We start from the raw sequence: 24,763 nt of genomic DNA on the forward strand, positions 1-24,763 counted from the left end.
TACAACTCTGCAGCTCTACATGCCAAGAACAGATGCATACTGGTAAGTAGCATATTCCTTCTCACATCCGTGCATAGTTGTGGTTAAGTCAGGGAGCCTGCTCTTTGCTCTATTATGCATGGACTTTGGATTTGGAGGCCATGTCCTGTGCTTAGACCCTAATTGCACACGATGTTACACATACCTTCAGGTGTTATTAGTGTATCGGATTACAGCATTTACATAACCCTTACTTACTACCTCTATGTGGGGCTCTGGACCTCTTGCCTGCGGGGGTAGCGTGCTACATCGTCTAGGTTGTGTGGTTGGAATTGTTTCGTTTTTGTTTTGATCCTGTGTGGGAGGTGTTTCCATGTTGCACGTGATGACCACCACGGTGTGGTTATGGTGTTTTGGCTCGCAGCCCGTAGCAGTGTGATGGATGAAGACGTGTGCAAGAGGCAGGCAGTTTGTGGTTTCCAGAAAGTTGGCAGCTTTGAGCCGCTCTGCGGGTCTCTTATGGTATTCCTTATGATAATCGTCCCCTTACCCGGTTATTGCATTCTGTTGTCCATTCTGAGATGCTTTGTTTAAACGTTTATGGTCCTGAGCAGGCATAGGGTGGACAGAGACGTGGGGAGCCTTGCTGGGAAGCACTTTGTTGATATCATCCCATATCTGATTGTCATTGTGAGATGTTACGGACCGGTCATAGTATAGAGCTTGTTGGGACTTACGGTGGCCAGCGGTATCTGGCACGTCGCTGCACTTATGCCATGTCTGTCCAGTTGGTGCTGGGTGGTTTATATTTGTGGACTGGTACATTGTATGCGGTGGGGGTTTCGAACACGGCTTGGTTTTGTAACTGTACCCCTTTGTGCATTGCCAGCTCCATGTGCACATAAACCACTGTGCATGGACTGCAGTCCTGCGTAGTGGAGATTAGCACGGGGCACGGTCCCTACTCACAGTGCTCATTTGGGCATAAACCACTGCAGACGTCCTTCGGACACGTGGACCACCAGTACTCAGCCTCCTCTTCATTGTACACAGTCCAGCCTGCGTGTACACAGAGCGCACTGCCCATTAACGAGGGCCATGTGCAATTAGTTTTATATATTCAGATATGTCAAAATTCCTGAACGAACAAAGTTTTCAAAAGTTCAGGAATCTTGCTAAATACTGGAATTCAATACAATGAAGTGTGTGTTTTTTATGCATGAATTAGTTTTCCTTTCCTCACACTTCATTGAAAAATTTTCCATGCCTTGTTTTAGGTCGGGAAACAGTTTTTTGCCTCAACAGAAATCATTTCATGGCTCAACTGTTTTATTTCACATGTGTGATTAATTAAAATCTTTGCATGCAGCGGCAGTTTGTGCAAGTATTAACATCTTTCCGATGCTGGAAAAGTCCCAACCCTCAATGCAATCTACTTGTGTATGATATAGATCATGAGGGTGCGTGATAAATAACCTTGGATCATTTTGCCAGTACTGCTTTGTCTAGCCAGTAGAGATGCTTTCGGCGTTCGTTAATAAACTTTTACAAGACATGCTGCGAGAGATGCAGATTCCAAACCTCCCGTGCGGAGAGAGCATCTAGAGCCTGCTCTAAATAGCGACCATGGGTGGACGAGTTCCCTGCTTCGGTCATCTCTTCCACACTAGGTTGTCTAAGCGATCCTGACTGGATCCCGCCATGGCATAGCTTGAGGTACGACCACACCCACCCAAGGACTGTTTCTGTAGCCGCACCTGTCCCGGCGAGGCTGCTCTTGGGAGCCTTAATGCTGCTTTGTAAACTTGTGTGTGCAGCTTGTCCATCAATGCAGTCTTCACCCAATAGTATTTCGCTTCGATATGTGGTGCTTGGAATCCATTTTGCTTTCATCACTTGGTGCAGTAGATGCAGGCTGGACCCTAGAGCTCGTCTCTTGACTTTAGAAAAGCTGACGGAGGGCGAGAGGTTTCCCTTTTCTGCCTCCTTTTGAGGGTGGTAGGTGCCTCTCGAATCTGTCCATACACTTAAACATTTGTAGTCTTGTTCCTTCGAAAGGATGTAGTCGCCGATGCGCCACGCTTCGGCCTTTATGATATTTTTCCAAAAGTTTCTATTTTCGTCTTACTTCAGGTGATCTCGGGATGGCTTTACTCAGGGCTCTCCTGTAGTTTATCGATGAGTCTTTTCAGCCCGACCTTTGTTTGGTAAATAACACCAGAGCATGGTTGTATCGTAAGTTTGGGATTTCTTCGCCGCCTGCTTTAGACGTTGTGCATTAATATTATCTAACTCATCAGACACATCTGTGATAGGTTGAGTAAGGTGGACTCTGGCTCCCAGCCTGTTTGAAGTCGTCTAGTGTGAATCTCTTTGGAGAGGTGGCTTCATTTTGAGCCATGTGTTTGTGTACTATAGTTCAATCGCTCGCAGGAAGGGGGAGGATGGTCCTAGAGATGCAGCTTGCACCAGAGTTTGGCTCTGGGGATCCAAAAAGGGCAGCTTTGAAGTCGAGAAAGCAAGTATGTAAAGGGAGCGACTTCGGATTGACTTCCACCAGCAGAGCAACTGCTGTCCACTTTAGTTTTTTTGCCTGAAGCTCGAGTTACGGAGGATTTTCCCTCCCCTGAAAGCCCAACTGTTAAGATCATTTATTAAGAGGCTGGCAGAATATTTTTCCTCCTTATCATTTAAAGCCATGAGGTGGTGGTTACATGGCTGTGATATATTGTGGCCTCTGTACATGGGGTGGATTTATTGCCGCCTCTGTACATGGGGTGGGGTTATTGCCGCCTCTGTATATGGGGCGGGTTTATTGCCGCCTCTGTATATGGGGCGGGTTTTTTTGCCGCCTCTGTATATGGGGCGGATTTATTGCCACATCTGTATATGGGGCGGGTTTATTACAGTCTCTGTATATGGGGTGGATTTATTGCCACATCTGTATATGGGGCGGGTTTATTACAGTCTCTGTATATGGGGCGGATTTATTGGCGCCTCTGTATATGGGACGGGTTTAGTATATGGGGCGGGTTTAGTACATGGGGCGGTTTATTGCCGCCTCTGTATATGGGGTGGGTTTATTACCGTCTCGGTATATGGGGCGGGTTTATTACCGTCTCGGTATATGGGGCGGGTTTATTACCGTCTCTGTATATGGGGCGGGTTTATTGCCGCCTCTGTATATGGGGCGGGTTTATTGCCGCCTCTGTATATGGGGCGGGTTTATTGCTGCCTCTGTATATGGGGCGGGTTTATTGCCGCCTCTGTATATGGGGCGGGGATTAGTATATGGGGCGGTTTATTGCCGCCTCTGTATATGGCCATTGGAATTAATGGGGTAACCCAGTAACCCTCAGAACCTGAGTGAGTACATAGAGCAGAAATATTGGTTCTGTTGGGAAAAATGCTTAGTTTAAACAACACTACATGTGTTCATAGACTGTTGAAAAAGTGCTTAATCACAGTTATACACGCACACATAAGAACCATTAATTTGGGAAACACGAAATTATTTTCTTTTTCACTGTATTTGAATACACATAAATATTACTACAATACAGGACTGACCAAAAGACAATAAATTAAAGCACAGAATGCTCAGTAACTAATAGTGCAAAATGACATAACAATCAAAACAAAATTAACATCAAAACTACATATATATATATTGGACAAAAATACACTTTGAACACAGATGATCCAAAATCAATAGCATATAACACCACAACATATATCCTTCAATGTTCAAATGGTGGAATTGCATGGATCAATCAGACCGGTAACGTCGACGTTTCGACCCTAAGGTGACGTGTAGATTTATACGCATCGGGAACGGGTCTTCATCAGGACAATAAAGTATATGTCAGCCTGAGGACTAGGAAAAGATAAATTATCCTTGGGTCGCATACGATGAAATCAGTCAAATCCTCACTCAGTCAGATCAATATATTCTTGAGATGTGTTTAATCCCTGCACGAAGAACGGTGCCGTCAAAGCGATCACCGAAATTTGGAGCGCAGTAAATGTGCTTCCAATTTCACACAAGCCGGACTTTGTTTAATCCCTGCACGAAGAGCGGTGCCGTCAAAGCGATCACCGAAATTTGGAGCGCAGTAAATGTGCTTCCAATTTCACACAAGCCGGAAGTCCGGCTTGTGTGAAATTGGAAGCGCATTTACTGCGCTCCAAATTTCGGTGATCGCTTTGACGGCACCGTTCTTCGTGCAGGGATTAAACACATCTCAAGAATATATTGATCTGACTGAGTGAGGATTTGACTGATTTCATCGTATGCGACCCAAGGATAATTTATCTTTTCCTAGTCCTCAGGCTGACATATACTTTATTGTCCTGATGAAGACCCGTTCCCGATGCGTATAAATCTACACGTCATCTTAGGGTCGAAACGTCGACGTTACCGGTCTGATTGATCCATGCAATTCCACCATTTGAATATTGAAGGATATATGTTGTGGTGTTATATGCTATTGATTTTGGATCATCTGTGTTCAAAGTGTATTATTGTTCAATATATATATATGTAGTTTTGATGTCAATTTTGTTTTGATTGTTATGTCATTTTGCACGATTAGTTACTGAGCATTCTGTGCTTTAATTTATTGTCTTTTGGTCAGTCCTGTATTGTAGTAATATTTATGTGTATTCAAATACAGTGAAAAAGAAAATCATTTCGTGTTTCCCAAATTAATGGTTCTTATGTGTGCTTGTATAACTGTGATTAAGCACTTTTTCAACAGTCTATGAACACATGTAGTGTTGTTTAAACTAAGCATTTTTCCCAACAGAACCAATATTTTTGCCTCTGTATATGGGGCGGCTTTAGTGCCGCCTCTGTATATGGGGCGGATTTATAGCCGCCTCTGTATATGGGGCGGCTTTATTGCCGCCTCTGTATGTGGGGCGGATTTATTGCCACCTATGTATGTGGGGTGGGTTTATTGCCACATCTGTATATGGGGCGGGTTTATTACAGTCTCTGTATATGGGGCGGGTTTATTGCCGCCTCTGTATATGGGGCGGGTTTATTGCCGCCTCTGTATATGGGGCGGGTTTATTGCCGCCTCTGTATATGGGGCGGGTTTATTGCCGCCTCTGTATATGGGGCGGGTTTATTGCTGCCTCTGTATCTGGGGCGGGTTTATTAGCGTCTCTGTATATGGGGCGGGTTTATTGCCGTCTCTGTATATGGGGCAGGTTTATTGCCGCCTCTGTATATGGGGCGGGTTTATTGCCGCCTCTGTATATGGGGCGGTTTATTGCTGCCTCTGTATATGGGGTGGATTTATTGTCGCCTCTGTATATGGGGCGGATTTATTGCCGCCTCTGTATACGGGCTGATTTGTTGCCGCCTCTGTATATGGGGGGATTTATTGGTGCTTCTGTATACGGGCGGATTTATTGCCGTCTCTGTATATGGGGCAGGTTTGTTGCCGCCTCTCTATATGGGGCAGGTTTATTGGCGCCTCTGTATATGGGGCAGGTTTATTGCCGCCTCTGTATATGTGGCGGGTATTTTGCTATCTCTGTATATGGGGTGGATTTATTGCCGCCTCTGTATATGGGGCGGATGTATTGCCGCCTCTGTATATGGGGCGGATTTATTGCCGCCTTTGTATATGGGATGGATTTATTGCCGCCTCTGTATACGGGGAGGCTTTATTGCCGCCTCTGTATATGGCGTGGCTTTATTGCCGCCTCTGTATATGGCGTGGCTTTATTGCCGCCTCTGTATATGGGGCGGCTTTATTGCCGCCTCTGTATATGGGGCGGCTTTATTGCCGCCTCTGTATATGGGGCGCCTTTATTGCCGCTTCTGTATATGGGGCGCCTTTATTGCCGCCTCTGTATACGGGGCGGCTTTATTGCCGCCTCTGTATATGGGGCGGCTTTATTGCCGCCTCTGTATATGGGGCGGCTTTATTGCCGCCTCTGTATATAGGGCGGCTTTATTGCCGCCTCCTCTGTATATGGGGCGGCTTTATTGCCGCCTCCTCTGTATATGGGGCGGCTTTATTGCCGCCTCCTCTGTATATGGGGCGGCTTTATTGCCGCCTCCTCTGTATATGGGGCGGCTTTATTGCCGCCTCTGTATATGGGGCGGGTTTATTGCCGCCTCTGTATCTGGGGCGGGTTTATTGCCGCCTCTGTATCTGGGGCGGGTTTATTAGCGTCTCTGTATATGGGGCGGGTTTATTGCCGCCTCTGTATATGGGGCGGGTTTATTGCCGCCTCTGTATATGGGGCGGTTTATTGCTGCCTCTGTATATGGGGTGGATTTATTGTAGCCTCTGTATATGGGGCGGATTTATTGCCGCCTCTGTATACGGGCTGATTAATTGCCGCCTCTGTATATGGGGGGATTTATTGGCGCCTCTGTATTCGGGCGGATTTATTGCCGTCTCTGTATATGGGGCAGGTTTGTTGCCGCCTCTCTATATGGGGCAGGTTTATTGCCGCCTCTGTATATGGGGCGGGTTTATTGCCGCCTCTGTATATGGGGCGGGTTTATTGCCGCCTCTGTATATGTGGCGGGTATTATGCCATCTCTGTATATGGGGTGGATTTATTGCCGCCTCTGTATATGGGGCGGGTTTATTGCCGCCTCTGTATATGGGGCGGGTTTGTTGCCGCCTCTGTATATGGGGCGGGTTTATTGCCGCCTCTGTATATGGGGCGGGTTTATTGCCGCCTCTGTATATGGGGCGGGTTTATTGCCGCCTCTGTATATGGGGTGGGTTTATTGCCGCCTCTGTATATGGGGCGGGTTTATTGCCGCCTCTGTAAATGGGGCGGGTTTATTACCGCCTCTGTATATGGGGCGGGTTTATTGCCGCCTCTGTATATAGGGCGGATTTATAGCCGCCTCTGTATATGGGGCGGCTTTATTGCCACCTCTGTATGTGGGGTGGGTTTATTGCCGCCTCTGTATATGGGGCGGGTTTATTGCCGCCTCTGTATCTGGGGCGGGTTTATTGCCGCCTCTGTATCTGGGGCGGGTTTATTAGCGTCTCTGTATATGGGGCGGGTTTATTGCCGCCTCTGTATATGGGGCGGGTTTATTGCCGCCTCTGTATATGGGGCGGTTTATTGCTGCCTCTGTATATGGGGTGGATTTATTGTAGCCTCTGTATATGGGGCGGATTTATTGCCGCCTCTGTATACGGGCTGATTAATTGCCGCCTCTGTATATGGGGGGATTTATTGGCGCCTCTGTATACGGGCGGATTTATTGCCGTCTCTGTATATGGGGCAGGTTTGTTGCCGCCTCTCTATATGGGGCAGGTTTATTGCCGCCTCTGTATATGGGGCGGGTTTATTGCCGCCTCTGTATATGGGGCGGGTTTATTGCCGCCTCTGTATATGTGGCGGGTATTATGCCATCTCTGTATATGGGGTGGATTTATTGCCGCCTCTGTATATGGGGCGGGTTTATTGCCGCCTCTGTATATGGGGCGGGTTTGTTGCCGCCTCTGTATATGGGGCGGGTTTATTGCCGCCTCTGTATATGGGGCGGGTTTATTGCCGCCTCTGTATATGGGGCGGGTTTATTGCCGCCTCTGTATATGGGGTGGGTTTATTGCCGCCTCTGTATATGGGGCGGGTTTATTGCCGCCTCTGTAAATGGGGCGGGTTTATTGCCGCCTCTGTATATTGGGCGGGTTTATTGCCGCCTCTGTATGTGGGGCGGGTTTATTGCCGCCTCTGTATATGGGGCGGGTTTATTGTGGTGCAGTGTACGTGCCTTCTCATTAGGTGTCGGTGCTCCTCACCTGTGGCGCAGTATATGTGCCTGGTCAGGGTGTGGTATTCCTTGCTCACCTGTGAGAGTCCTTTACGTGCCTTATTAGGTGTCTGTATTCCTTGCTGATGAAGAGTGTACGAGTTTCTGTAGAAGGTGAGTATCCTGGTATTTACCCTAGACACCAGATAATACGTATGGCTGGATTCTCTGATGGCGTCCAGAGTAGTGTAAATTAAACTGTGCGGAATCGTGCATCTGTCTGACTTCCACCATTCTCCCCAGGTGATCCACTTCTCCCCTGCACTGTATGACTTTGTGACCCGCGACATGAAGAAGAACATCGTTCTGGTGCTGAACAAGATTGACCTGGCGCCGCCAGCTCTCGTGGTTGCCTGGAAGCACTACTTCCAGGTCAAGTTCCCGGAAGTGCACATCGCCTGCTTCACTTCCTTCCCCCAGCAAGGCACAGAGGATGCCGACCCCAGTACAGGTAAATGCTTATTTGAAGTGTCTGCTGCGACCGGTCCTGTCTGAATTCAGATTTCTGCTCACGCAGTGGGGGTGGGCGGGTGGATGGTGGGGGGCAAGGGAGGGGTGAACAGCAGCCGCTGTAGGTTCAGATTGCGGCTCCAGGCTCAGCTTTTCTTTCATTACTTCATGAGCGTCTGCTGATCGAGCGTCTGCTGATCAGGTTATCAGTAATTCACTGTAAATCAAGCACATTCAAGTGATTTTTAAGAATACAGGCTGGATAAAATCAACAACTTTATACCAAGGACTCCATTAATATTGGACTATTTTTTTTCATTTATCTCAAAGTTGCTATCTTGTGTTTCACGACGGGAACAATACCACATCGCTTCTTGAGGGCAAGAAATTATTTTACATATTAAACCAAACTTATAAAAAATAAAGGTTGAAAATAAGCATCTGATAGGACCTTCTAGCTGCAGATTCCATTTTTTTTAAAATAAATCTTTTTATTAAAACCACAACGAGCCACCCATGGTGCAGGAGTCACATCACAATAACTTTAACATTTTGTGGAAGATTTTTTTTTTTTCCTTGTGTGTTGCGGGATGACCTCTAGAAAGGTAGGGTTTAAGTCGTGTGGTGCCTGTCACAGCGCCATGTTGGTTACCGACCCGCACCTTGTGTGCTTATGGTGTCTCGAACGCGACCACAACTCGAAGTCGAGCACAGACTGCCAGGCCACGGCGCCAAAGACTTTGAGGGAGAGGTCCTATGTAACTATGCGAGCCCTTCCACCTAATTATGTAATACAGAGGCTAGACCGAGACGTTGGTGGGGGAGGGGGTATTACCATTATCCATCAGGATGATTTTAAATGTCGCATCACCACTAATCCCATACCTGATTGTGAAAGTATCCTGTTCTCCATTCGGGTATCCCATGTTGCTATCCTGTCAGGTATCCTAATATATCGTCCCACAGGCCCCGATGGACAATTTTGTCAGTCCGTGCCAGAGATTGTAGCCAACTTTGCAAGTTCCCTGCCCAATTTTACGGTACTGGGAGACTTTAATATGCATTTTGATAATGCCCAACTCCCCCAAATATCAGACCTTGTTGGAGGGTTACTGGACCCTATTTTTTCCAACATCCAATCTTTGGTTTCCTCTCTACCTACTCCGCTACCATGGTCTGACCATTTCCTGCTCCCATTTACTTGGGTTATGCAGGAAACAAGTCCACCGGCGAGGGAAACTAAAAAGCTTATCCGTACCTGGTCTAAACTTCAGTAGGATTTATGGGGACCAAATTGGAAACCGCAAGGCCAAAACCCCACCCAAATCCCACTATCGCAATTGATACATTTAATAGCTGGTTAGAGTCCTCGCTTAACACCATCCTTCCCAAAAAAGAGACCCACATAAAAACTGGTACTAACAGAAACCCCTGGTACTTCCCTGGACTCTGGAAACTTAAACAAAAGTGCAAAATATTGGAAAGAAAGTGGAGAAAGGACTTCTCACTCAGCAATAAAGTTAAATATAGAGAAGCCATATAACACTATAAGTTAGAAATAAAATCTGCACAAAGCTGCTATTATCAAGACAGAATTAAATCGGCTGTAAATTCTTCGCGCAAAATTTTCCTCATGGCTAAATCACTCCTGCCCCCCCTGGCCCCTTCACAGACTGTAGATAATCCTCAACTCCGATGCAACCAGTTAGCAGAATTTTTCTCTGCTAAAATACAAACCATCTATTCGTCCTTCCCTTTGGAAAGAGACCTGCAGTTGGTACCTTCAACTGATTCAATAGAGGAACAGGACCTATTGGAGGAATTTCCCCCATTGGACCAAACCTCCTTAAAAAAAATCTTGAGTCATCTTAAATCTGGCTCACCAATCGATCCAGCTCCACCCACCATTCTAAATAAGATTAGTAAGACCATCTCTCCAATCATATTAGACCTGATTAATGCCTCTCTTCTTACAGGAATTGTGCCTCCACTGTGGAAACAGGCGATGGTCAAGGCTCTGTTAAAAAAACCTAATCTGGACCCAGAAGACTGGGCAAACTACCGACCTATATCCTTGCTGCCAGGCATAAGTAAAATTGCTGAGAAGCATGTGAACTCATCCCTCTCGGGCTTCCTGGAAAATAACAACCTGCTTCATCTCTCACAGACCGGTTTCAGAACAATCAATCAGAACATTTGTAAAGGCCACTACTTACCCGTGAGGGTCTCAAGGCGCTGAGGGGCGGGGGATGCTGCTACTGCTCGAATAGCCAGGTCTTGAGGCGTCTTCTGAAGGTCAGCAGGTCCTGGGTCTGCCGTAGGAGGATGGGGAGGGTGTTCCAGGTCTTGGCGGCAAGGTGGGAGAACGATCTGCCGCCGGAGGTCGCTCTTTGGACGCGGGGGACTGGGGCGAGGTCGGTGGAGCGGAGCTGGCGGTTGGGGGTGTAGAAGTTGAGTCGTCTGAGGTATGACGGTCAGGTGTTGTGGAGTGCCTTGTGTGCATGGGTGAGGAGCTTGAAGGTGATCCTCTAGTTGACGGGGAGCCAGTGCAGGTCTCTTAGGTGGGGTGTGATGTGGCTGCGGCGAGGGATATCGAGGATCAGGCGTGCCATGGCGTTTTGAATGCGTTGGAGTCGTTTCAGGAGTTTGGACGAGGCTCCTGCGTAGAGGGCGTTTCCTTAGTCCAACCTGCTGCTGACGAGGGCCTGGGTGACCGTTCTGCTTGTTTCGGTGGGGATCCACCTGTAGATCTTGCGGAGGGTGTTGAAGCAGAAGGACGAGACGGCGTTGACCTACTTTGTCATGGAGAGAGTAGAGTCGAGGATGAACCCTAGGTTGCGTGCGTCGTCGGTGGATGTTGGGGCTGTTCCCAGTGCGGTCGGCCACCAGGAGTCGTCCCAGGCTGACTGGGTGGAACCCAGGATGAGGACTTCGGTCTTGTCCGAGTTTAGCTTCAGTCGGCTGTTCTTCATCCACTCGGCGACGGCTTTCATTCCTTCGTGGAGGTTTGTTTTGGCGGTGAGGGTGTACTTTGTGAGGGAGAGGATCGGCATAGGAGATGATGTTGAGGTCATGCTGTCGGGCGACGTGGGCAAGTGGTGCCCTGTGGATGTTGAACAATGTTGGGCTGAGGGATGAGCCCTGGGGTACGCCGCAGATGATCTTGGTGGCTTCAGAGCGCAAAGGGGGAGGTGGATGCACAGGGTTCTGCCGGAGAAGAAGGAGGTGGTCCAGTCCAGAGCCTTGTCTTGGATCCCAGTGTCGTGGAGGCTTGTGCCTAGGGTGCGGTGGCAGCCGGTGTCGAAGGCGGCTGATAGGTCCAGGAGGATGAGGGCCGCGGTTTCTCCGTTGTCCAGCAGGGCCCTGATGTCATCGGTGGCGGCGTTGAGGGCAGTTTCGGTGCTGGGGTTGCTGCGAAACCCGGACTGGGATGGGTCCAGGATGCTGTTCTCCTCGAGGTAGCGGGTCAGTTGTTTATTGACGGTCTTCTCGATGACCTTCGTCTGGAATGGGAGCAGGGAGATGGGCCGGAGGTTCTTGAGGTGCTTAGGGTCAGCCATGGGTTTTTTGAGTAAGGCGTTGATCTTGGCGTGCTTCCAGCTCTCCGGGAAGGTTGCTGTCTCGAAGGAGATGTTGATGGCTTTCCGGAGATGGGGTGCGATGGTGGTGCTGGCCTTGTTGAAGATGTAGTGTGGGCATTGGTCTGACGGAGATCCGGAGTGGAGGGTGTTCATGATTTTGATGGTGTCGTCATCGTTTATGTTGGCCCAGGAGAGCAGGGGGTCGATGCAGATGGGGGCCGTGGGGATGGAGGTCTTAGTGGTTGTCGGGCGGTTGTAACGTTGAAGCGGCCGTGGATTTCTGCGATCTTGCGATGGAAGAAGGTGGCAAGGGAGTCGCACATGTCTTGCGAAGGTGGGATGTCGTTGGTGTTGGTGTTGGTGTTGGAGCTGGGGCTGGAGAGTTCCTTCACGATGTTGAAGAGCTTTTTGCTGTTGTGTGCGTTGTTGTCTAGGCGGTCTTTAAAGAAGGCCCTTTTGGCGGATCTGATGAGGTGGTGGTGTTTGCTGGTGGCGTTCTTCTGGTCTGCTATCTGACCGGTGTCTGTTCACGGTGCCATTTCTTCTCCAGCTTTCGGTAGGTTTTTCTTGGAGGCCTGGAGGTCTTCAGTGAACCAGCTGGCTTTCTTGCTGGGGTGTCTGTTGGCGGTTTCTTGATCGGGGTGAGGGTGTTGGTGCAGTCGTCGATCCATTGTCTGAGGTTGCGGGCGGGTTTGTCGGTGTCGGTGGGTGGGCTCCGGCCGACGGTGGTGGTTAGCTAGTCTTCAGTGACTTTGCTTCAGCAGCGGCGGGGAATCTGTTGGGTGCGGTGTTGCGTAGTGGGCTTCCGGAAGGTGAAGTGGCTGCAGCGATGGTCGGTCCAGTAGAGTTCCGTGGTGTGGTTGAAGGAGACATGGGAGCTTGCGGAGAAGATGGGGTCCAGCGTGTGGCCGGCGGAGTGGGTGGGCGTTAGTGACCAGTTGTCCGAGGTTGTCGATCAGGGTGGTGGAGTTTAGGACGTTGTTGTTCTTGAGGTGGAAGTTCAGGTCCCCGAGAAGGATGTAGTCTGTGGAGGCGAGGGCATGTGTGCTGACGAAGTCTGCTATGGAGTCGCTTAACTGGGGTCAGGGTCCAGGGGGTCTGTAGACGAGGGTTCCTCTGAGGGTGGTGTTGGGATCGGTATGGATCTGGAAGTGCAGGTGTTCGGCGGTGCTGAGGGTGTCGGCGGTGTTGGTCGAGACTCTGAGAGTGTTCCTGTGGATGATGGCGATTCCTCCTCCTACTCCCATGCTCACAACACACACTGCCCTGACATACATCAGCCACCCCTCAAGCTGAGTAGCTTCAAAGGCATGCTGCCTTTGTGAGCTTCTCCAGGCCGCTTGTTGTACTCAGCAACTGGCCCCTACCGGTTCTAAACCCCCACTCTGGCGGGAAGACTGGCCGGAAACCCCAAGGAAGGACAAGGGGTGTGCCAGCCTCTGCCAACCCCACCCCTCAGGTGGGGGGAGGCGAGGTGAAGCACATCTCCACTCTCGCCATCTTGAAGATGGGAAGCCCTGCCCAATCAGGACTAGGCTCCTGCCCCCCTCCCACAGGAGAGTGGCAGGATATGGGGTGTACCCACCCCAGGGCAGGGACTCCCTTCAATTTAGTATTTAGAGGCACCCTGAACCTTCCTTCCTTAGATTCCAGATTCCGAAACCGCAAAGAAGATCAAGAAGAAAGAAGACCTGCCCTGCAGCTGCTAAACAAGAGGAAGACACCAACTGCTTTGGCCCCAGCCCTACGGGCCTGTCGACCCTCGAACCTGCTCCTGCTAAATCCCGGCATCTCCCGTGGCCAGCAACCTCACAAACCCCGGAGGACCTGGCTACCTTGTGACTCTGAGCATCTTGGACTCCCACGAGCAGTGGCTCTGCTCAAAGCAAGTAACTGACCCCTGGCATCTGCCAGGAATCGCAAACCCAGCATCGAAATGTCGTGGAGGGAACTTTGGTACCAACATTCAAGCAGTAAAGGTCAAGGAGCGGAGGGGTGCAGTTGTGTATGAAGACTTGCCTGGGGTGTTCTGCTGTCCTTGTACGCTTAGGATGTGGGGCTCATCGGTGAAATAAACTGACTTGGGAACATGCAGACCAACGTCAAGGGACCCTGGGATGGCATGGGTTTGCTGGGACTCCGGTTTACTGGAAATGCCCCAGTTGGGTTTATGTCTCTTCCATTCTTTTGGCATTTGTGATTACTGCTTCACTGTGTTTTTTGACATTGTAATTTTTGCTCTCTGAATGATGGTCTGTAATCCTCTTGTCTCTCTTGGTTTGCTTTACATTGAGTGCGCTTGGCTTCTTATGTTTCGTTGTGATATCTACCGTTGTGTGCATTGATTTGATCTTGACCTCGCTGTGCCATCGTTCAGGAACTATATTTCACTGTTGGTCCTTTTCATTTCAGTGTTCAAGAAAAGGCGAAAGCGGAGGAAGGGCTTTTGTACAGCTCTGGGACCGAAACAGCTCTTGCACGCCTGTGAGGTCATCACAGCTGGAAAAGGTATGTGAGGGGCATCTCTGGGACATGCAGACAGCATTAGAGTAAGCTTGGCTGGAGGGGCCCCTTTAGTGATCAGATATTGCTCTAAGATTCACGCCCTCGAACGCCAGGCTTGTGCTTTGTAATGGTAAAGTTAGTTCAACAGAATGCTTAAACGTTCATTTTGCAATATAAAGTGTAACAGACACTAAGAACCTTCATTTGCGAGCCATGGAAAAAACAGTTGTGTGATGAGAAGGAGAAGCTACGTCTGCCCTGCAATGTATGACCCTGATCTGCTGGTTTACTCAACATCCAGGCCAACCATAGCCCTCGTCACCCCCACATTTCCTCTGCTTTATTTTAGGCAGAAGCAGGCATAATCCCTACTTCCATCAGGAGATCTAGGGGACAAATCTAGCATTTGTCATTCGGTCTCATACTTCTGTGAGCGCCTGGGTAGAGGCTCTGGAATCCCCGCATAGTGTAGTAATAGCGCCCGCCTGCGCCTTATTTACATTTAAGTATCTACATAACCTATGTATTTGTAAAGCGCACGTTCACCACTACGGGTATCTTGGCGCTGAATAACAGATGTTTGTTGAGCCTATTACGCTAGGCGCAGACTGTGGCGTGCTGGTTTAATTGCATCCCTGCATTGTTTACGATGTGGGTCTATACAGGGTACTTTCCTGCCTACAGTGTGGTCCTGTCCTACACTGTCGAGGTTCTGGGGGGGGGGGGTGTTTACATGTCTATCTGAGGTTCTGGGATGGGGCGTTTCATCCTCCTCGAAATTAGCCATGCTACATATTAGGGAGGATCTGGGTGGAAACGGGTAAGCGTCCTCTTGTTTCTTGGCCTCACGTTGGCGGAAAGAGACATTGCCCGTGCCTGGAAGGATAAGTCCCCGCCGCTGATTGGGGTATGGAAGAAGGGCTTAGACTTTTGTATGGGCCTAGAAATCCCGGTTTTCGAAGCAAGGGTGTGCCCCTCAGAAACACTTAAAAATTTGGAGAAGGTGGTCGGATTATAGAGGGACATATCTGGAGCCTTCGTCCACCTACTACTGAAGAATCATTGCTAGGAATGTATTGGGATGGAATATGCGTAGTACACCTGCCGGCTGTGGGTACGGGCGGCTAAAACTCTCCCTATATACGAGACGTCCTTATTCTTTAAACAGATGTAATGTAGCACAGTTGTTTGTCTTTTTGTTAAAGTTTTTCCTCGCAATTTATTCTTTGTATGAACGATATGCTATTGTTGAAAATGTTGACATCAGTATATGTCACCTTCGATGCGTATTGCTGATGCCCGGTGAGGCAATCTTTGTCTTGGCTGTCAACAATAAAATTATGTTGTGAAGAAAAAAAAAACTTCTGCGAGTGCTCAGTTTTATCCTCCTCCTTCCCTCCAGAGTCAGCCAACTTTGGGTGTCGTCCGGAAGGGATGCTGCTGTTGCTCTTTTCACTTTGCTGCATTTGTGGTTGCGTAGGTCATCCTGAATTTTTATGTCATTTGTTGCGCCTCTGCTTTGTTGTGGTCGGAACCTGGTCATCCATCCGAGTCGTTGCTGGGTCTCGAGACAGTCCCAGACCTCCTACAGATCTGTGAAGGAATTTTTTTCTGCCACAATTTCTAATTCGGATTGGGACATGAAAGTATATATCACCCCCATCATCCAAAGCCTTATTTTAACATCAGTGAAAGAGACAATTTGTTTCTGGACATCCAGGAAGGTCATGATATTACAACTAGCGACATTGTAATGGTCTTTTTTCTTGTGCCTTCTGGAGCCGATAATCCTTGTCCGGTAGAGTAGGAGTCTCGCCACCACTTGCCTGGGTTGAACCCCGACAGTGAAGACCACACCACCACTCTACGCCCTTTCGAGTACATAAAGGTAGACAGCCCTTCAGGTGCCGCTGCTGAAGGAATGTGATCAAGTTGTTCACCTCAATCTTTCGCAAACCACCCACTCTGGTATTATTTCTTCTCGAGTGGCCTTCTGAGCCTTCCGCTCTCTATATACACATAATCTAATCCCCTTCATTAGCTCTCCCAATCGAACCCAGCTTCATCTTCTGGTTCAGTCTGATGTTGTCTTGTGGCCATCCTGCAGTAGGGTCAGATCTACAGATCGAGTATCTTTTATGTGTTCCAGTGTCTCTGGTTTTTCTGACAGCATCTTATATAGCATCCAATGTATATGCATTCTCAGTTCTTGGAGGTTGTAAGCGGGCATGGGGTCAAGGTAGCTCCTGTTATGAACTTCAAACCCCCAACCCTACCAACCCCTGTACCTTTTGTTTCATCCACTTGTTTTCTTCGGCTTGGATGAAGCTATTTTTAGAGTGCAGCGTTCACCAAAGTTTTCTTGGTGCTGACCTGTAGAGGTGTAATAAGAATGGTGATTCAAGATTTTGCAGTGTCTCCCCATTATAAGCCATCCTGTTTTTAATGAACATCTCCCGATCCCCACTGTTTCTCCTCGCTTCACTCCGAGCGTGGCTCACAGCGTGCAGTCAGTGGTCACGTACCCTCAATCTCAAGCTGTGGAACCTCCAGTGATGCAACCACTCTCTGTTGTAGCTCATGATGCTTGCTTTTGAAGAGTCGCATGGTCCTCTGTGGTCATCTAGGGCACCCTACCCCACCCCAACATGGCACTCAGTCCTCCCACCGGTCCTCTGCCCAAGGCACCTCACTGTTTGTTTTGTGGCCTCCTAATTCCGACCCACAATACTTTGTAGATGGGCCGCGAGACAAGGACATTTAAACCCATGTTGCTTTATTTTTTGTTAATGGACTTATTTAGCGCCTTCATTCCAGGTGATGTGTTCTTCTACCGCCACCGCATTTCTGGTCCCATAGGCAGATTGAGCCCTCGATGCGGCCGCGCCTGTATGTTCTCATGTTCGAGGGAACTAAAGCAGGTGCTGTAATAGCAGGACTTTTGCTTGGAACTCGTGTACACACATCCAACTCCATGAGCTCCTGCCTTCGCTCCTCAGATGTTACTGGCCTCCTTTTCTACAAGTTCCCATATCCAGCTTTTCCTTAAATAAATCAGAGGCAATCCTGACTCACCTATCCGGTCACCGTGCCCTTCTTCCATTTTCCCCCTCTTGGGGGATAATCCTACAGGGGCCACAGGGAGAATTGTTCATCCCTCCCTGCAAACTACCAGCTTGCACATCTACTTCACGAGAAGATACCTGTGCCTTGCCTCATAACTGCTGCTGCCAGAAAATCAACAAGACCGATATAACTTAAAATTAACTAAACACCCTAGCACTAAACAAGTTAGTTTACAGTAATGCAAATGGTTGCAACTGAACGCCCTAGCACTGAACGAGTCCGCTAACAGTAATGCGAACCATTGCATCTGAACAATGTAGCACTAAACGAGTCCGCTAACAGTAATGCGAATCATTGCATCTGAACAATGTAGCACTGAATGAGTCCGCTAACAGTAATGCGAATCATTGTAACTGAACAATGTAGCACTGAACGAGTCTGCTAACAGTAATGCGAATCATTGCATCTGAACAATGTAGCACTGAATGAGTCCGCTAACAGTAATGCGAATCATTGCATCTGAACAATGTAGCACTGAACGAGTCTGCTAACAGTAATGCGAATCATTGCATCTGAACAATGTAGCACTGAATGAGTCCGCTAACAGTAATGCGAATCATTGCATCTGAACAATGTAGCACTGAATGAGTCCGCTAACAGTAATGCGAATCATTGCATCTGAACAATGTAGCACTGAACGAGTCTGCTAACAGTAATGCGAATCATTGCATCTGAACAATGTAGCACTGAATGAGTCCGCTAACAGTAATGCGAATCATTGCATCTGAACAATGTAGCACTGAACGAGTCTGCTAACAGTAATGCGAATCATTGCATCTGAACAATGTAGCACTGAACGAGTCCGCTAACAGTAATGCGAATCATTGCATCTGAACAATGTAGCACTGAATGAGTCTGCTAACAGTAATGCGAATCATTGCAACTGAACAATGTAGCACTGAACGAGTCTGCTAACAGTAATGCGAATCATTGCGTTCGAGGCATGTGGGCTGCTGAATTCATATCTGTGCATAGATCGCCGCCTAGTGTTGGGTCCGGATGTTTGCACGTTGTTGTCCTGGAAGAGTCTTCGAGGTATCCTGGGATAGGTGACTCCTCCCCTGGACTACAGTGCGCATGGGCATCCCCTCCATCCTCAGATTGTTTTTTTTTCCGCCATTGGGTTCGGATGTGCTATCTTAGCTCAAGTTAGGAAAAACTTTATCGAGGCCAAAAGGCCTTTAGTTCGCGTCGGTACTGTTTTTCTCGATCGGTTTCGATACTCCTTTGTTAGTTTAACAACTTTCAGCACCGACTTTTCGCTTCTTACCTGCCCATCGACGACATTGACGATGGAATCGAGGACACCGTTCAAAAGATGTCCGGTATGCAATGCGAAATATCCCCACATCGACATCCATCCGGTGTGCAACAAATGCCTTTCGCCGGATCACGACGAATCGACATGCATGGCCTGTGCCCGGTTCCGTTCCAAGAAGACTCTACGGAATCGACGAGCGGCAAGACTCGAAGCGCAGCACGCGGCACCGGCCCCGGCAGACATCTTCAACGCCGAGACCGAAGATGTCGAAGAATTGGAGATCCTACCCTCCAGTCCCGTTTCCGAACATGACTCTGGATCGAACGACGTCGACGAATCACTCTTTCGCAGAGATGAAGACGACACCGAGGTAGGAGACTACGATGAGGCCTTAGGGGCCGAAGAGAGTAGCTCCAATGACGAGCAAGGCCTACCCGTTCAGACTGAAGAGAGCCCAGTGCCACAGTCTATGGCTCCGGTCGAGGGATCGCCTTCGGGCCTTACCCGAGACCTATCCCGCAGTTCTTCGGCCCCGCCCTCGGGCCCGGCCTCGGACGTTAACCGGCTGGTTTCCCTTCTTCCAAACCGAAAGCTGCACTGGTTCAATCGAAACCGAAACCAAAAGTGGCGCTGGTCGGATCGAGGCCTTCCACACCTTCGACGCCAGCGAAGCGCGTCGGCACCGAGCGCACCAAGCCAGACTTCGGTGCCGAACTTGAAGCGGCCGACGTCGGAGTCGGCATACGGAAAAAGGCCTTCGGTGCCAACAAACCTGATCGGTTCCCGGCGTCGACGCCATCGACTCCGACACCAAAGGTCACACTGCCGGCTGCGTCTCACATCGCTTCCACGGCAACACCGAAGCCTCATGCATCGAAGACGTCGACGGCCATTCCCGCCCCTCGACTCGATGACCCGCCGGCGCCGAAAAAGTCGACGACCGCCTCGACAGACCTGGTCGGCACGAAAGCCTCAAAGACGCTCCAAGTCCGACCTGGTGCAGCACAAAGCAGCAAAACCAAAACGGTCCTCCAGGACACGTCGGGCTCCGGCCCAATAAAAGCTCCAGCAGCCTCTTCGGTGCCAGCCAACATTACTTTTGGCCTGCCTCCATCCACGATCCCAAAAATATTCCAACTCAGGACACGGGTCGCCCACACCACAACTACACCTCCTGAGGCGTCTCCGTCACATGTCATCGACGCCATCACCGGCAGAATGGTTATCCACGAACAGAGGATAACTTCAGAGCCACCTTTGGACCCTTTCCGGATCCCGCTAAAAAGGAAGCTGCCTGTGGACTCAGAACCTCGCCTAAGCGAATCTTACCACTCGCCCTACCAGGATCCACAATCATACTCTCCCACACACTCCGACACGGATGTGTTGGGGGATTACATGGATGACCAAGTCCCGTACCACGGAGACATAGACCCTGATTACCAACAGGACCCTGATCAAACTTGGGGCGACCCTGTAGATCCAGGTGCACCTCTAGATGCACAGGACCCACAACTCTATGGGGCGAAAACATCTCCCACAGAGGACACTGCAGCGTTCAACGCTCTTATCGAACGTGCCGCAAATAATCATGGAGTGCAGCTTCACTCTGACACCATCGAGGACGACTTTCTTATGGACACCTTTGCATCCTCAGAAAGACATGTAAAAACTCTGCCCATGTTGAAAGGGGTCCTCAAACCAGCCAAGGACATCTTCAAAGAACCCACCAGGGCACGAGTGATAAACCCCAGGATCGATAAGAAATACAGATCGGCGCCTGGGGACCCTACTTACATCAGAGGCCAATTACCACTAGACTCCATTGTCGTGGCGAATGCTCGCAAGAGGGCACACTCGCAGACGACAGGTGACGCTCTTTCCCCGGACAAAGAGTCCAAGGTGCTAGAGACCTCCGGCAAGCGAGTTGCCGCCCAGGCTGCCAACATATGGCGCATAGCCAACACTCAAGTGCTCCTCGCTCGCTACGATAGAGCGCACTATGACACATTGGAACAACTACTCCAACATCTCCCTGACCAGTACAAAGAAGGTGCAGAAATTCTTATCAGAGAGGGACAGCTACTCACAAATGCTTCCATCAAGTGTGCACTAGATGCCGCAGACACGGCTGCCAGGGCCATTAACACAAGCGTCATGCTGCGACGACATGCCTGGTTGCGAATCTCCGGATTCAAACCGGAGGTGCAAAATAATATACTCAACCAGCCTGTCAACCCAGACTATTTATTCGGACCGGAGGTTGACACCACCCTTGAGAAAATAAAAAAGGACACGGACACCGCAAAGTCCATGGGGGCTCTCCAGACTCAGTCCTTTCGGAGCAGCTCCTTTCGTCGCCCCGGAAATAGAGGAGCAGGTAGAGGACAGGGGTCACAGCAGACATACAACAAGGGCAATACAAAAACCACCTACGATAAAAACACCCGGGGTGGATATCGTGGCTCCAGTACAAAGGGAAGAGGACGCGGCTACGGCAACACCAGGTCCTCCCCCAAGAACAAGCAGTGACGCCCTCGCCCTTCCTCCCGACCACATAACACCTGTCGGGGGAAGGCTACAAAGGTTCCTGTCCACGTGGAACTCCATCACCACGGACAGGTGGGTCAAAGATATTGTCAAATACGGTTACTGTCTAGAGCTAACCTCCACTCCACCCACAATTCCTCCAAGAAACCGTCCTATGTCCTCAGAGCACTTAACGCTCTTACAGCAGGAGGTGCAAAGCATGCTTCTAAAAGGCGCAATAGAGGTCGTACCCGTCCCCGAGCAAGGTACGGGGGTGTACTCCCTGTACTTTTTAATACCGAAGAAGGACGGGTCACTCAGACCTATATTAGACCTGAGACCCCTAAACAGATACATTCTTTCCGAGCATTTTCACATGCTCACTCTCCAGCAAGTCCTCCCGCTGCTCAAGCAGGGAGACTTTCTAGCCACACTGGACCTCAAGGATGCGTATTTCCACATACCCATTCACCCATCACACAAAAAATACCTCAGGTTCACTGTTCAAGGACAGCACTACCAATTCAGAGTCCTTCCCTTCGGCGTGACAACGGCACCAAGGGTGTTTACAAAGTGCCTAGCTACTGTGGCGGCACATCTACGGAGGCAGCACATACACGTCTACCCTTACCTGGACGACTGGCTCGTTCAAGCGAAGTCAGCCCAGCAATGTGCCAGCCACATGTCCCGCACCATTCACCTCCTTCACAGTCTGGGGTTCTCACTAAATTACCCAAAATCCCATCTCCAGCCCGCACACGTACAACAGTACCTAGGTGCGACTATAGACACTCTGGCGGCCACAGCTCAGCCAAATTTAGTGAGGATCAACAGCATGCAAATGCTGATCTCCAGGTTCAAACCCCAACACTCACTTCCAGCACGAGTGTTCATGCAGTTGATAGGCATGATGGCCTCCTGCATTTTCATAGTCCCACACGCGAGATTACATATGCGCCCGCTTCAGGAGTGCTTAGCACGTCAGTGGAATCAGGCTCAAGGACAGTTGAAAGACCTAGTGTTGGTGAGCGGCCGGGCATACAACTCTCTGCATTGGTGGAATCCTCAAAACCTTTGCAAGGGCCGACCGTTCCAAGAGCCTGTTCCACAAATAGTACTGACAGCGGACGCGTCTCTCCCGGGATGGGGAGCTCATGTACTCCACTACACAGTGCAGGGACTATGGACGACACAACAGAAAAAGATGCACATCAACCTTCTGGAACTGATGGCAATCTTCCTGGCCATGAAGGCATTCAAAGTACATCTGTGCAACAAAGTCGTGTTGATCCGGACGGACAACATGACTGCCATGTACTACATACAGAAGCAGGGAGGAACACACTCTCCACAGTTGTCTCATCTGGCTCAGAGCATGTGGAAGTGGGCCATTCAGAGGAACATGTTCCTCATGGCAGAGCACCTCCCGGGCAAGGACAACCAGATGGCGGATCTGCTCAGCAGACACAGCCACCAGATGCACGAGTGGGAGTTACACCCATCAGTACTCCAACCGTACTTCCAGCAGAGGGGTCATCCAGAGATAGACCTCTTCGCCACAAGCGAAAACGCAAAATGCCAAAGCTTTGCCGCCAGGTTCCCACATCCGCAGTCGCAGGGCAATGCGATATGGATGAACTGGTCCGGCAGATTTGCGTACGCTTTTTCCCCCAGCGCCGTTGATACCGCTGGTGGCTCGCAAACTCAGACAACACTCCCTGACACTCGTCCTAGTTGCTCCTACGTGGGCACGCCAGCCATGGTACACCACCTTCCTCGAACTTTCCGTGGTGCCGCATCAAAGACTGCGGATCAAACCCGCGCATTTGACGCAGAACCATGGAGAGATTCAGCACCCAGATCCGCAACAGCTGAACCTGGCAATCTGGCTCCTGAAGTCCTAGAGTTTGGCTACCTCAACCTGCCACCTGACTGTATGGACATCATCAAGGAAGCCAGGAGACCCACTACAAGAGCTTGCTATGCAGCCAAATGGAAAAGGTTCGTCATTTATTGCAGTAATAATGACATTAACCCGCTGGACGCATCCATCCAAAACATCATTTGTTACCTCTTACACCTATACCGATGCAATCTGGCGTACACCTCTATACGTCTCCATTTGACCGCAATCTCAGCCTATCTGCAAACCAGGCAGCACCTCTCACTATTCAGAGTGCCTGCCATCAAAGCATTCTTGGAAGGACTCAAACGAGTCATTCCACCAAGCCACCCACCGGCTCCAATGTGGAACCTCAACCTGGTCCTCACACGCCTGATGGGTCCACCCTTTGAACCTCTACACTCATGCGAGATTCAATTCCTCACCTGGAAAGTAGCTTTCCTGGTAGCAATCACTTCCTTAAGAAGGGTTAGTGAACTCCAGGCACTAACAGTTCAAGAGCCATTTATACAGGTTCACGCCAACAGGGTCGTACTACGTACCAACCCCAAATTCATGCCCAAGGTAATCTCGCAGTTCCACATGAATCAAACTATTGAACTGCCCGTTTTCTTCCAAAACCCACAAACTGTCGCGGAACGAGCACTCCATACACTAGACGTAAGGAGGGCCCTCATGTACTACATCGACAGGACTAAACCCTTTAGGAAGACAAAACAACTGTTCGTTGCCTTTGCCCCACACCACAAGGGTAACGCCATCTCCAAAGCAGGGATAGCCAGATGGATAGTTGAGTGTATTCAAATTTGTTATCAAAAGGCAAAACGCACATTAACTATTCCCCCACGAGCCCACTCAACACGTAAGTTAGGGGCCTCCATGGCTTTTCTAGGAAATATTCCCCTGCATGATATATGTAGAGCAGCCACCTGGTCCACCACACACACATTTACCAAACACTATTGTGTAGATGTGCAATCAAAACAGCAGGCAGCTGTAGGACAGGCTGTTCTCAAAACCCTTTTTCAGACCGCTGCAGCTGGCACTGGTAGCCGCCGCTAATAGAGGGCACTGCTATACATTCTATGCACAGATATGAATTCAGCAGCCCACATGCCTCGAACTGAATATGTTACTTACCAGTATGCATCTGTTCTAGGCATGTAGGGCTGCTGACATTCATATCGCCCTCCCTCCTCCCCGGCGCCTGTAGCAGCTGCAGCTCTCAGAATTACTGTAAGCATGGTCATCACTTTCTGTATCTACTCCATCACTGCCACAATGGCGAAAAACAATCTGAGGATGGAGGGGATGCCCATGCGCACTGTAGTCCAGGGGAGGAGTCACCTATCCCAGGATACCTCGAAGACTCTTCCAGGACAACAACGTGCAAACATCCGGACCCAACACTAGGCGGCGATCTATGCACAGATATGAATGTCAGCAGCCCTACATGCCAAGAACAGATGCATACTGGTAAGTAGCATATTCAATCTGAACAATGTAGCACTGAACGAGTCTGCTAACAGTAATGCGAATCATTGCAACTGAACAATGTAGCACTGAATGAGTCCGCTAACAGTAATGCGAATCATTGCAACTGAATGACCTAGCACTAAACGAGT

At 49.5% G+C, this 24,763-nt stretch overlaps 1 protein-coding gene across 2 annotated transcripts in view; it reads left to right on the plus strand.

Moving 5' to 3' along the window:
- Positions 1-24,763, plus strand: part of GNL1 (G protein nucleolar 1) — a 149,309-nt gene that overhangs the window by 60,440 nt on the left and 64,106 nt on the right. For both annotated transcript variants that reach the window (XM_085637395.1, XM_085638075.1), the window contains exons 6-7: positions 8,027-8,234; positions 14,227-14,322. In XM_085637395.1, coding sequence (XP_085493521.1) covers positions 8,027-8,234; positions 14,227-14,322 — 304 coding nt within the window. The remainder of the gene's footprint in view (positions 1-8,026; positions 8,235-14,226; positions 14,323-24,763) is intronic.

Source organism: Triturus cristatus, chromosome 1_1, assembly GCF_964204655.1.
Source record: "Triturus cristatus chromosome 1_1, aTriCri1.1, whole genome shotgun sequence".
Lineage (NCBI taxonomy): Eukaryota > Metazoa > Chordata > Amphibia > Caudata > Salamandridae > Triturus > Triturus cristatus.